The sequence below is a fragment of the Carassius gibelio genome, chromosome B22 (assembly GCF_023724105.1).
Source record: "Carassius gibelio isolate Cgi1373 ecotype wild population from Czech Republic chromosome B22, carGib1.2-hapl.c, whole genome shotgun sequence".
NCBI lineage: Eukaryota > Metazoa > Chordata > Actinopteri > Cypriniformes > Cyprinidae > Carassius > Carassius gibelio.
In genome coordinates, this window is record NC_068417.1 from 6,971,089 (window position 1) to 6,984,823 (window position 13,735).

Sequence of the window (13,735 nt, forward strand, 5' to 3'; positions counted from 1 at the left end):
TCACACAACCAATAAAAAACAAAAATTTTAATACAGAAATTAGGAAGTTTTCCCTGAACTCTGTCAACACGACTCGCTGTCAGCATTCTCCCTTCATCCAGAAACAGCTCAGATAACATGACAGCAGTGTTCATCACGGCACAGAATAACAAAATACATCCATAAGAACCCGTTTGTTATTTAATATACATAAATTAAAACAGTGGACAGTATAGGAGTTCATCATTTGTGCTCTGCTGCATTAGGCTATGTGTGAATAATCAGAAAATAAAAACTGCATGTAGAAGTGAAGAGGTTTGCTCCAGTCATGTAAACATCTTACTGCGATTAACTTCTTACTCTGATCATTGGAAAGAATCGCATTATCGGTGTACATCTGACCCACCTTGACTTGAACTGTTTGTTATGATCTTCTATTTTTGAATATATCATATGATGTAAATTTGCAGCCATTCGTGAGACCTTCTTCTTTAACACCGTATCCACTAACCCGTCAACCAAATATTGCCTAACGGCATCGTAAAGGGCAAACTTCTCATTTCTTCCGCTGAACTCCATTTTCTTTCTCTGTTAGGGAATTCGCGGTACAAATTTGCGCATGCGTGGAACGGATCGTGCAGCGTCGTAAATCGTCACAAAACAGAATTATCATTTGCGCATGTGCGTTTTCTAAAGAGTCTACTACGCATGCGCAGAACGGATCGTGCAGGTGGACGGATCGTGTACCGACAGCGCCCCTGAGGCGTCTGCCTTTGCTAAGCAACCATGACGTGCTCTCTCCATTACGTGCCCTCTCCATGAAGACCCGGAAATTTCAGCAAAGGATAAATGGATGCGGTGTGGACGCGCCTGGAAAAACGGGCGCATCGCACCGCGTGCGTGTCGCGACCGCGTCGCTTCCATTATGAGAGTGCATACTGCGCGCCTACATAGGAAATAACAAACTTCCCTTACGAAAAATAACCATGGTTTTATTATAGTAAAACTGTAGTAACCCATGGTTTTTTGGCATATTGACTGCCATTTGTAAAACCACAGATTTACTACAAATACCATGGTTAAACTATGGTTAATATAGCAAAACCATGGTTAATTTGTGGTTACCATGGTTTAACTACAGTAACCATGGTTTTTTGGTTTTATTTGTAGTAAAACTATGGTTAATTTTCGTAAGGGTTGAGCACGCAAAAGACACGATATGTGAACGGCCCCTTAAACAGTTCAGTAGTGCAGAGTTTACAGGTTACTCTTCATTTTGAAGGCTCAAAGTAAAGTACTCCCACTTCCCGCTGAATGCTGCAGAGACGCTGTTCGGGAAGCACGTGACATAAAACGAGGCCAGCTATTGGCTATTCGCTACTTCACCTGCTGTACTGGCTGAGTAAAACCTCCGGTGGCTCATTACTGCCACATTTGGTCACCGCAGATTTGAAATATGCACGAAATGAGCCGCTTATGGCAAATAAAATTTATTTAGCGACGAATCGATTACTAAATTAGTTGACAACTATTTTAATAATCGATTTTAATCGATTAAATCGATTCGTTGTTTCAGCTCTCAGCCCTAAGATTTATTAATAAGAGCCATACGACCCAAAGGTTAGCTTGTGTCCAGCACGCTTTAAGAAGCTGCAGTGCATTTTCTCCCAGCTCCTGTGTACAACATCAGATATACACACCTAAATACACTGTACATAAAATACAATAAACCACACCTAAATACACTGTACATAAAATACAATAAACCACACCTAAATAACTGTATACAGAAATGTTTAAACAAATTTGAGTCTGTAAACAAGAATCTCCGGTTTATTTGTGTTCGTATACATACAATATCCACGCTCCACCAGGGCTATAGTCCAATGGTGTGCACATTTGAAGAGATAATAATTTTATGACATGTTTGTAAAATATTTCGTCATACAGAATAACATTTCTATTCATTTTACACTGATTTATGCGATCTGAAGAACTAAAACAGCTAACAGAGCTAGCGATTACTCTCCTCTTAATGATTCGCGTCAGCTATGATATCAGTGCAATATCATTAGTTTGTAAAGCTGTCAATCATCTCACGTGAACCACGTGACCAAAAGGATGTCCTTCTGCAATGAAGCTGTCTGTGTCATTGCAGTCTGTGTCATTGATAAAATATATGAAAGACAAAAGTAAAAAAAAAGAAAAATTGATTCCAGCTTGTTAAATGCGAATATGTTCTAGTGTCTTTTCTCCTCTGTGACAGTCAACTGAATATCTTTGAGTTGTGGACAAAACGAGACATTTGAGGACCATTCCTGGGCATTTGGGGAAACACTGATCCACTGATCTGACATATTATAGACCAAACAACTAACCGATTAATTGAAAAAATATTCAACAGATTAATCGACTATGAAAATAATCCCAAATCCCTAATCATTACGTACAAGTGCATTGCATTGGAACCCCAGGATATAAGCCTCCCTCTCTATTCCTCTTTTAAAAAAATTTTATTTCTGTTTTGTCATTTAGTAAACTTTATAGACATCGCATGTTGTTTACTTAATGTGCTTACGCGCCGATAGCTAAGTTAACAACACAGAGATATTTGAAGCAGTTTTACTCACCGCATGTGGTTCCAACATACAATCGTGACCCTTTTCCGTTGGGACTGCATTATCCTTAAGAAATAAACTATGTGCAAATAGTGTCTTTTGTGTTAATTGTTGTATATCGTCCACCCTCCTCTAATAATAATTTCTATATCACTTTTAAAAAGCTACTTCAAGCATGTGATTTTAAAACTGAGGTAATACTGCTTGGTGATCTTAACTGTAACTGGCTTAATAAGACAAATAGGAAATCCCTTAAACAGATTACAGATAGTCTGGATTTTACTCAATTGTTGGAAGGTCCTACTAGAATAACCACATCGTCTCAGACACAGATAGATTTAATATTCAGTAACAAGCCTGAAAGAATTGTAAAAACATTTAATTTTATTACTGGACTGTCTGATCATAATCTGACTCTACTGTCGAGAAAACTTACAAAAAAGCGATTTCATCATTCTAATAAACCCGTGGAGCAACTTAGGATTCCTAAGAATGAAATGGATAATTTTCAAAAGGCAGTACAGCAGACTAATTGGATAGATATATTTACTGGGATTAACATAGAAGAAGTTAGCAAAATGTTTTCTACCAAGCTACAAAACCTAGTTAAGGAGTTTACTAGAGAGGTAAAAGGAAAGAAAAAAGCAAATGCACTCCCCTGGCTCAATACTGAAATATTTAATTTGATGAAAGAAAGAGACTCCGCTTTAAAAAGATCATTAAAAACAAAATTAAATAGTGATAGGTATAGGTTCACTTCATTACGTAATCAAGTGATTAAAGTGATAAGAAAGGCTAAAGCCAATTTTTTTATGACAATTATTAATGAGGGAAAAGGTAACACAAAACTGATCTGGGAACAGATTAAGAATGTGATGGGAATTAGCCATAAGATTAGAAACCAGTTAGAATTGAACCTGAATGGTAAACTAATTCAAGACCCAGCTCAAATAGCTGTAGCTTTTAATGAATATTTTATTAATTCTGTGAATGAAATCGCACAGAATTTTTCCCTAATAACTGGAAATGTTGTCACAATAGATGAAAGCATGCCTTCTTTTAGCATTCAACCTATCTGTGAATTAAAAACTCAGGCAATTATTAATTCTCTTAAAATCTCATCAACAAAAGATATTTATGGAATGGACTCGAAAATGCTTAAATGCCTGAAAGAACATCTATCTTATCCTATCACACAAATTTTTAATCAGTCAGTACTAGAGGGGATATTTCCAACCACCTGGAAGACTGCAATTGTAACTCCCATATTTAAGTCAAATGACCCACGGAACATATCTAACTACCGCCCAATTAGTATTCTTCTAGTAGTCTCTAAGGTTGCTGAAAAATGTGTGTCAGAACAGCTTGTCTCTTTTCTTAATAATAGTCCCTTCACACTTCATCCGATGCAGTTTGGCTTCCGGGCCCATCACTCCGCAGAAACGGCTAACTGTTACTTTTTAGAGACTGTTAGAGAAATGGTGGACAAGGGAGGTGTTGTTGGCGCTATGTTTTTAGACCTCCGTAAAGCATTTGACACAGTCAACCATCAGGTCCTTATTGCCAAACTCTCTACTTTTAATTTTTCCCCCTCTGCAATTAAATGGTTTGAGTCATATTTAACTGGTAGAACTCAATTTGTTTCTGTGAACACCCATCGTTCACTAGCTCTTAATTTATGCACAGGGGTGCCACAAGGATCAATACTTGGCCCGCTTTTGTTTAGTCTATATATTAATGATTTGCCATCAGTTTGCCCTGACATCAATACAATAATGTACGCGGATGATACTGTAATTTATGTGCATGCCAAGACAAAAAATCTGGCTGCCACAAAATTGACCAAAGCCATGGACCAGATCACCAATTGGCTACATCGCTCATGTCTTCAATTAAATGTAGATACAACTGTGGGAATGTTTTTTACAAAAAGACAATGTAATAGTGTGTCAATCATATCAATTTCAGGTCAAAACATTACTATTGTGCCACAATTTAAATATCTGGGCGTTATTATTGATTCTAATCTCTCTTTTAAAACACATATTAAGAAAGTCTGCAATAGGGTCAAGTTTAGTTTAGCTAATTTTAGATATATTAGAAGTGCCCTTACTTTTAATGCTGCTAAATTATTTATGGATGCAATGATTATGTCACATCTAACATATTGTCTGACAAGCTGGGGACAAACTAACAGCTCATCACTTAAGCCATTAGCAACTATTTATAAAAAAAACTCTTAAAATCTTGGACCAGAAGCCTAACAGTTTACACCATTGTATAATCCTTAAAAACTATAAACTGCTGAGCTGGGAAAATGTAATCAAATACAAAAATATTTGTCTGGTTCACAAAATTTTACATAATACCACTCCGCCTCCTTTCAATTCATTCATAATCCAACGTAATAACAGCAGTCATAATACCAGAAGCACCACACGTGGCGACCTAGTAATCCCACTAAGAAAAAGTGCATTTGGTCAATTATCATTTTCTTTTACTGCAATACGTAACTGGAACTCATTGCCCATTACAATTAAAAACACACATATGTATTCGACTTTTACTGCACACCTTAAAAATTGGCTAACCGACAATTACACCTGCACACATTAATATGCTAGATGTGATGTGCGCACTAGATGTGACATGATCATGCTTCTGCCACTTGATCTCTGCTGACTGTCTCAATGCTATGTCTTATATGTGCTTCAATGTGGCCTTTGCATGATTATCTTTGGTGTCAATTTTCTCTAGTTTATTGCTTGACCTGCTTTTATGTCTTTGTAATTTGTGCCTGCTTGTCTGTTTCAATTTTGTACCACCTTGTTTGTTTGTCTAAGCTCTTGCTTAAGCCTTGTATTAATTGCAATGTATTTATTGATGTATGCCAATTAATAACTTGCTGGGGACTACAGCTGGAAATTAGCCGTAGAGGCTAAAGCTGCTCTTTTGATTAAAAGAGGTTGTCCACATTACTATAAACTAGGGCTGTGCGATATTGAAGAAAAATGCGATATGCGATATCTTGCTAAATAATGCGATATTCGATATGCGATACGATATTTATTTTTTCTAAAATCAATTAAAATTGTATTAAGAGAAATTATATAACCAAAATTTCAAATTATTTAGGGGAAAGAAATCACTACAACTTTTGAAAGTGAACAGCAGTTTTTTTTATGTTGCATTAACACAAATTACATTTTAACATTACATTTAAATGTTAAAATTACATTTTAAAAATGTAAACAAACAGAAAATAAAAATATCACTAATACTTTGCTCCACTATATAGTTAGGCCTACATCAACCTGAAAACATGAACATTCAAGTAAACAAAAACACTTGAGAAACCGTGGAGTTACTTCTTTGCTCTCTTTTTGTTTTGTTTTTGCCAAGTCAGATTTTAGCATTCATGCTAAAATTGTTAAAGATTTTTGGACAAGAAAACCAGCATGTCCACTTTGTTTGGTTTCAGGGATGCACGCTGACATGTAACTACATTGCCTGATGTGCTGAAAAGTCTTTCAGATGGTGTGCTAGTGGCAGGCACACAAAGATATTTTTCCGCCAGCTTGCTTAAGTGGGGGAAATTTACCTTGTGAATTCCCCACCATGCCAAAGGGTCCTGCTCACTGTGGATTTTGGGGATCAGAATGTAGCTGTTAAATTCTGCTTCAATGGTTGCATGGTCAGAGGATTCAGAGGGAGATGTGACTGAGGTCTGTAAGAGACTTCCTAAAGACTTCTTCATCCTCTTTGTACTTGTGGCTGTGGCACTTTGACATGGCTCAGCCTCAGCACCTGACACAGCAGCACCCACTGATGATGATGATATGGCAACAGCAGGTTGTGCCTCCTAGAAAAAAAAGAAAAGGAAAATAATGATTAGTACCTCCATATTTTATTAATGAGCTCAAATCATTCTTGCTATATAAAATATTCTTACCTTCATTTCTGATTTTATCCTTAAACTAATTTCTTCCCATTGTTCCTTAGGAATGTAGTCTTTTTTGAACCTTGGATCTAAAAAAGTGGCAATGTTCAAGAGAGTTTGGGTTGCAGGATCCTCATATTTTGCCTCCATGTAGCCCAGCACTTTGGTTTTAATTGAGCATGTCAGCTCTGTGTCTTCCTCGTCAGCAGCAAGGGTTTGTGTGTTCAGTAAACGAAGAACTGGAAGTAGATAGGAAATGCTCACGTATTCTTCCCCAGACAAAGCATCTGTAAAATCTTGAAGTGGCTTCAATGCCTTGTTTACGGACTCAAGGACCTCAATGTCCTGCCAAGATGGAACCAGATGTCTTGTACTCCGATTTTCAGAGAGAACTTGTGACAGAGCCCTCTGCTGTTCCAGGATCCTTTCCATCATTTGTTGCTTAGTGCCCCATCGTGTAGGGCACTCTGTGATCAGACCATGTTCTGGCAGGTTAAGCTCTCTCTGTGCTTTCTTTAGCGCTTCTTTCTTTTTCCAGCTATGGGAAAAATGTCCCACTAGCTTTTTGCACACTCCTAGAGCACGACTGATGCGTGTGTCACATTTGACTGCATTTTCTGGATAAATAGAAATAAAATAGTTTCAATCGTTTTAATTAAGTTCTGGTTTCATATTTTTTAAACATTAATTTGAATAAATCTTACATCTATAATTTAACGTTTAATTCTTTATTAAATTTAAATATCATCAACACTAAAATATCTGTGACAGTATACAATAAGATGTGTTTAATAAAGTTATTATATGTTAAGATAACTAATTAAATATTCTGATATAAAAAAGTAAGACTTACCAATAGCAAGGTGCAGTCTGTGCCCGAAGCACTGTAGTCGGGGCCAACCATTTATTTCCGCCGCTTTGATCATATTGGTTGCGTTGTCAGTGGTAAAACACACTAGACGCGCCTCATTCAAATTCCAGCCAGACAAAGCCTCTCGCAGTCCCAGCGCTATGTTTTCCCCACTGTGTTCACTGGGGAAATATGCTGTCTGTAAGCACAGACTTCTCATCTTAAAGGCTTTGTCAATAAAGTGAACCGTTAAACTAATGTACGGCTCTGTTGTCCTACTGGACCAGAGGTCCGTTGTACACGCAAAATGTTCGACATCTCTCAGTTCCAACATGACACGGTCGCGAGTATGCTCGTACATTTGGGGGATAGCAATGCGTGAAAAATAGGTTCGAGAGGGAATGTTGTACCGTTTGTCGATGGTATTCATCAGGTGCAAAAACCCTGGTTTCCCGACTGTGGCGATCGGAACCATATCCTTTGCCAGATAGCGTGTAATGGCCTCGGTTATCTCTCTATGACGGCGGGAACTTACAGGATATGGTGTTATGCTTTCGAAGCTTGATGATATGGATTGTTGCTTGGGTTGGTGAACGAGGGTTGATTCACCTGAGCTTGAAGATTTTTCTGCAGAGCATAGCTGATACAAATCGTTGTGCTTTGCTTTGAGGTGACTGAACAGATTTGAAGTGTTTCCCGTTTTCGTTGCTACACGAGATTTACATGTTTTACATATAACTTCAGTCTGCATGTGGTCATCTCTTTTAAATCCAAAAAACTGCCATATCTTTGAGGTGCTTCTTCGTTTTGGCACTAAATCGTCGGCAGCAGCTGCGGATGTCTCAGGCTGGCTCATTTTATCATATTAGTTTGCTATGAGCGCGTCACTCACTGCGTGCTGGCTTGTTGATGGTCAGACGTCAGAGCAGTGAGCACGCGGGCGCTATGCGCACGCACACACACAACTAACGTCCGCGTGTCAGATGATCTGTGTCGTAAAACTATAAATAGCTTTGTATTACTTTATCATCTATCGCAAATCATTACGATATGCATATCGCGATATGCGAATTTGCGATATTTCGATATTTTCGATATATCGCACAGCCCTACTATAAACCAATAAAGTAAAGTAAAGTAAAGTAAATCCGGCGTCAAACTGGGCCTTGTTTGTAAAACAAGCATCTTCGAAATGCAGGGAACAAACAAAAACACTTGCATAACTCCGTTGATGCTCTGTAAAAATAAACTCCATCCACTGTTCCCTTAATGCTGTTTTTCTTTTGGTAATCTGTGCAGGGTTGTCTAGCCCTTGCAACCAAAAACACACTCCTTTTGTGACATTTGGCGACGCTCTCGCTCTGATCAGTGAAGTCTGTTGTGCTCTCAGTGCTCTGCTATACGGGAGCGCGCGCTCTTCCGGCAGAAGTGCCTCAGGACCCATATAAGGAAATTCCGCTCCATCTAACGTCACACAGAGCCATACTCGAAAAAAACTTTCCCAAACTTGTGACAAACCGGAAGGAGTATTTTTGGAACAGAAATACTCCTTCAAAAGTACAACTTAATTTTTGAAACTTTGTCCATGTTTAGCATGGGAATCCAACTCTTTAACAGTGTAAAAAACTCAGTATGCATGAAATAGCATTTAACCCCCCCCCCCCCCCTTTAATGAATTGAATAGTGATTGTGTGACCTATATGAGGGAACAACCAGTGATACCCTTGGTAGTAATATCAAATGATAGCCTATAGTGATGTCATCAGGATACACATACTGTGGTAGGCAGTGGCCCACCTTACCGTGACCATGATGTGGTCACCCAGAATTTATAGTTTACCCACCTCCTTTTTTACCACTACACCTCTGCCTAAGATTTATTAATAAGAGCCGTACGACCCAAAGGTTAGCTTGTGTACAGCACGCTTTATGAAGCTGAAGTGCATTTTCTCCCAGCTTCCTGTGTACAACATCAGATATACACTCCTAAATACACTGTACATAAAATACAATAAACCACACCTAAATACACTGTACATAAAATACAATAAACCACACCTAAATAACTGTATACAGAAATGTTTAAACAAATGTGAGTCTGTAAACAATAATTACTGCTCTCTTTAAAACTCTGCAGATGTTTCTGTGAAGGACTAGAGAGAATGTGTGTCAATATAAAACACAGATGAACCTCCTGTAGAAAAGTTTCTCTTCTCTCTTTGTGTCATTAGTGTAAGATCAGACTCACATGTGTCTGTGAAGAGTGACCGGTCAAAGGATGGTAACTTGCCAAACTTCAGCGGGAAAAAAACATCTATGAAAAGGTATTTATTATCTTTGACTTGTGTTGGCTTATTTTTCCACTAAGATGCTTGTGATAGAAATGAATGAAATAAAACAATAAACCACTGATTTCCTCTTTATTGAACTCAGTCTGGAGCTTCTTTCCAGTAACACAATCACACAAGCAGACACAAGGAGTTATAAATTAGCCATTGTTGGGAACTCAGAAATGAAGACCAGGAGACTCTTGGGTAATCTTCAGCAGGATTCTTTATTGAGAATGCTCTACGTGGAGCTGCAGTCATCAAAAGTCTAACCTGTCCTTAAGACATTGTAGTTTTTATAAATTTTAAGGGGGTGGGATACTCAGAGGTGGTGACAAACTTAAACAAAGCATGCAAATGCAATCAGGAAAATGCCAGTAACTGGCATCTTCCCAGCCTTGATCTCATCAGCATAACAGTGTCATTTAAATACAGAGGTGCCTGACAGTATCGCTGATACCTTCACATTATCATAGAGACAAAAGGCACAGCTGTGCCTTAAGCTGCAAGGAAGAGCACAAAGACAAAAGGTTAATGTCTTAGACACTTGATTTTCCTGATTTGAGCTTCTTGGATGTCAGCTTTATTACCCCAAAAAGTCTACTATTACATTGGAACCTAGATTTAACATTTTATAAATTTGTAATCCCACACCATGGAAAATAGATCATACAGCCAAACATGAATATGTCTTTCCATCTATCCATAGTCATAGATGGACAAATGCATGTCTATACTGTGCTTCATTACCATCCTCAACAGTGAAGCTCTTTGAATGAGACTGAAGGAGCTCCTGTAGTAAAGTGTTTTGTTCTTTGTGTCATTAGTGTAAGATCAGACTCACATGTGTCCAGCTCTGTGTCTGTGAAGAGTGACGAGTCAAAGGAAGAACCACCGAGATTCAGTGAAGAAACAACATCACGAACCAAACGGTATTTGATCTGTTTCTTATTTTTGCTTACACACAGATTGTGTCAGAAAGTGTGTCAGTGAATAATTATCATAAAACCTATAGGCCATACATTTATCACAGTATTGTTTTTTTCTTTGCTTAAATATTTACAAAATATTTTTGGTCTGGGTTTTTTTTTTTTTTCTAAAAATGCAGTATTTTGATTTATTTTATTTACTATCAGGCTTCAGTGTGAAACATTAGATCCAGATTTACAGTCTCACAGGAACCACAAGAATTTTACTGACAGTCTTCTGCAGATCTTCCAGGTAATAAAACACATTTACAAGAACATTTAATAATTATAATAAACAAAGATGTTATTGAATAAGAGTGTGACAGAACTTTTATTTCTACTTTTTCTTTTTAAGAACCTATAAAATAAGAAAGCCTATTTTTATTCATATTTACAACAAACAACAAATTACTGTTTATCTCAACTTGATTTTTGATGAATATGTTTAATTACTGAATAAATACTTTTTTACCAAATATAGGATTATTTTCTCTCATTCATTCCTTTCTTTCTTTGTAGGATCTTGAGAGCAAAATAATCACATTTCTGAAGAAAGAACTGGAAAAGTTTAAGAAAATATTACAAAAAGAGAACTTGCAGTACTTTGTGAAGGACTTTAATGAGAACAGATGCAGTATGAAAGAAGCAGCTCTTGATCTCACGCTCTACTTCCTGAGAGAGATGAAGCAAGATGAAGCTGCTGATACTCTAGAAGGTAAGAGTTTCATAATCATCCATCAGATTGTCACTTATAAATGTAGAGAAAAAAATAATATTTTTGTTTCTGTTTAGATGAGCTGGTCTTCATTCATCAGCTAAAGTGTAGACTAAAGAAGAAGTATCAATGTGTGTTTGAAGGAATTGCAAATCAAGGAGACTCTACACTTCTGAATAACATCTACACAGATCTCTATATCACTCAGGGTTGTAGTGAACAGGTCAATACTGAACATGAGGTGAGACAGATTGAAGTTGCTTCCAGACGTCATGAATCACAGGAGATACAGGTTGAGTGCAAACATTTGTTTGAAGCACCTGAACAAGACAAGCAGATCAGAACTGTACTGACAAAAGGAGTTGCTGGCATCGGAAAATCAGTCTCTGTGCAGAAGTTTGTTCTGGATTGGGCCGAAGGAAAAGAAAATCAAGATATCAGCTTCATATTTCCTCTTCCATTTAGAGAGATGAACTTAAAGGAGCAAGAAAAACTAAGTTTGATGGACCTTATAACTCAGTTTTTCCCAGAGACACAAGGACTGAACCTTACAAGAAGAAATCAATTGAAAGTCTTGTTCATTCTTGATGGATTGGATGAATGTCGACTTCCTGTAAACTTTAAGGATAATGAGACGTGGTCTGATGTTTCATCACCAGCCTCTCTGGATGTTCTCCTGACGAACCTCATCAAGGGAAATCTGCTTCCTTCTGCTCTCATCTGGATCACCAGCAGACCAGCAGCTGCCAGTAAGATTCCTCCTGACTGTATCGACCGGCTGACAGAGATACGAGGATTCAATGATGCACAAAAGGAGGAGTACTTCAGAAAAAGATTCACGGATGAGAATCAGGCCAAAGAAATCATTGATCATGTTAAACAATCAAAGAGTCTCTTTATCATGTGCTACATCCCAGTCTTCTGCTGGATTTCAGCCACTGTTCTCCAGAACATTTTAGAGGAGAAAAGAAATGGTGTTGTGAAAAACAATCAGACTGATGATGTCTCCAAAACACTGCAGGAGTCAAATACTGAAGACACTCCTAAGACTCTGACACAAATGTACACACACTTCCTCAGATTTCAGATCCAACAGAGCAGACGAAAGTATGATGGAGAACATACACCAGATGTTTCTTGGGATAAAGATGCCATCTTTTCACTGGGGAAACTGGCATTTGATCAGCTGGAAAGAAACAATGTGATCTTCTATGACACAGATCTGGAAGCCTGTGGTATTGACGTCTATAAGGCATCAGTGTACTCAGGCATGTGTACCCAGATCTTTAAGGAGGAAACAGGGATCACTCTTGGTACCATGTACTGCTTCGTTCACTTGAGCATTCAAGAGTTTATTGCAGCCCTTTATGCACATCTGTTTCTAGACATCAACAAGAAAAATGTGTTTGATCAAGACTTTACAGTGGTCAAGGAGGTTGAGAGTCTCAGTGTTTATTTTTACTGTTTCCTTCAATCCCTTCTCGGACTGTCACTCCACCCCGAAAAAACCATGATTGATTTGCTCAAGACTGCAGTGGACAAGGCACTAGAGAGTGATAATGGACACCTGGATCTTTTTCTTCGCTTCCTCCTTGGTTTGTCACTCCAGTCCAATCAGAGACTCTTACAGGGTCTGTTGACACAGCAAAATAGAAATGAGCAGAGCAAAAAGGAAATAGTTCAGTACATCAAGCAGAAATTAGAGTCTAATCTGTCTCCAGAGAGATCCATCAATCTGTTCTACTGTCTGAATGAACTGAACGACCAAACTCTGGTGAAAGACATTCAGACCCACCTTAGCAAAGGAAGTCTCTCATCTGCTGATCTTTCACCTGCCCAGTGGTCTGCTTTGGTCTTTGTGTTGTTGACATCAGAAGAGGAGCTGGAGGAGTTTGAGCTTCAGAAATTCAAGAAATCAGACGAGTGTCTCATTAGATTATCAGCAGTCATCAAAACCTGCAAAAGAGCTCTGTAAGTTATTTAATATATCTTGTCATGTTTTGTTCTCATCTTAAAATTGCATTAATCTACATTGATACTTTTTCATGTTTCGGATTGTATCATGGGTTTATGGTCATGGTTTCGGTACAGTTCGGTATGTGCTATGTTTATGGAAAAAACTATACTTTCAAACAAAAGTAACGAAAGAAAGAATATTCAAACTACAAACAACAGCACAAATAAATACAATGGAGATACAAATAAAAGATTTGTATTAGATACAAATAAAATAAAGTGATTTTCAAGGCAATGCAAGTTTATTTATATAACATTTCGTACACAATGGTAATTCAAAGTGCTTTACATAAAAGAAAGTAAAATAATCATGAAGAAAAAT

The 13,735-nt window shown here is 37.7% G+C and overlaps 1 protein-coding gene across 1 annotated transcript; it reads right to left on the reverse strand.

Moving 5' to 3' along the window:
• Positions 1-5,771: 5,771 nt before the first annotated feature.
• On the reverse strand, positions 5,772-8,504 carry LOC127987713 (E3 SUMO-protein ligase ZBED1). The gene is made up of 3 exons (XM_052590102.1): positions 7,391-8,504; positions 6,550-7,154; positions 5,772-6,459 (listed from the first exon to the last, which is right to left on the reverse strand). Exons 1-3 carry the CDS (start codon positions 8,241-8,243, stop codon positions 6,028-6,030), a joined length of 1,890 nt encoding a protein of 629 aa, XP_052446062.1. The 5' UTR covers positions 8,244-8,504; the 3' UTR covers positions 5,772-6,027.
• Between the last annotated feature and the right edge of the window lie 5,231 nt (positions 8,505-13,735).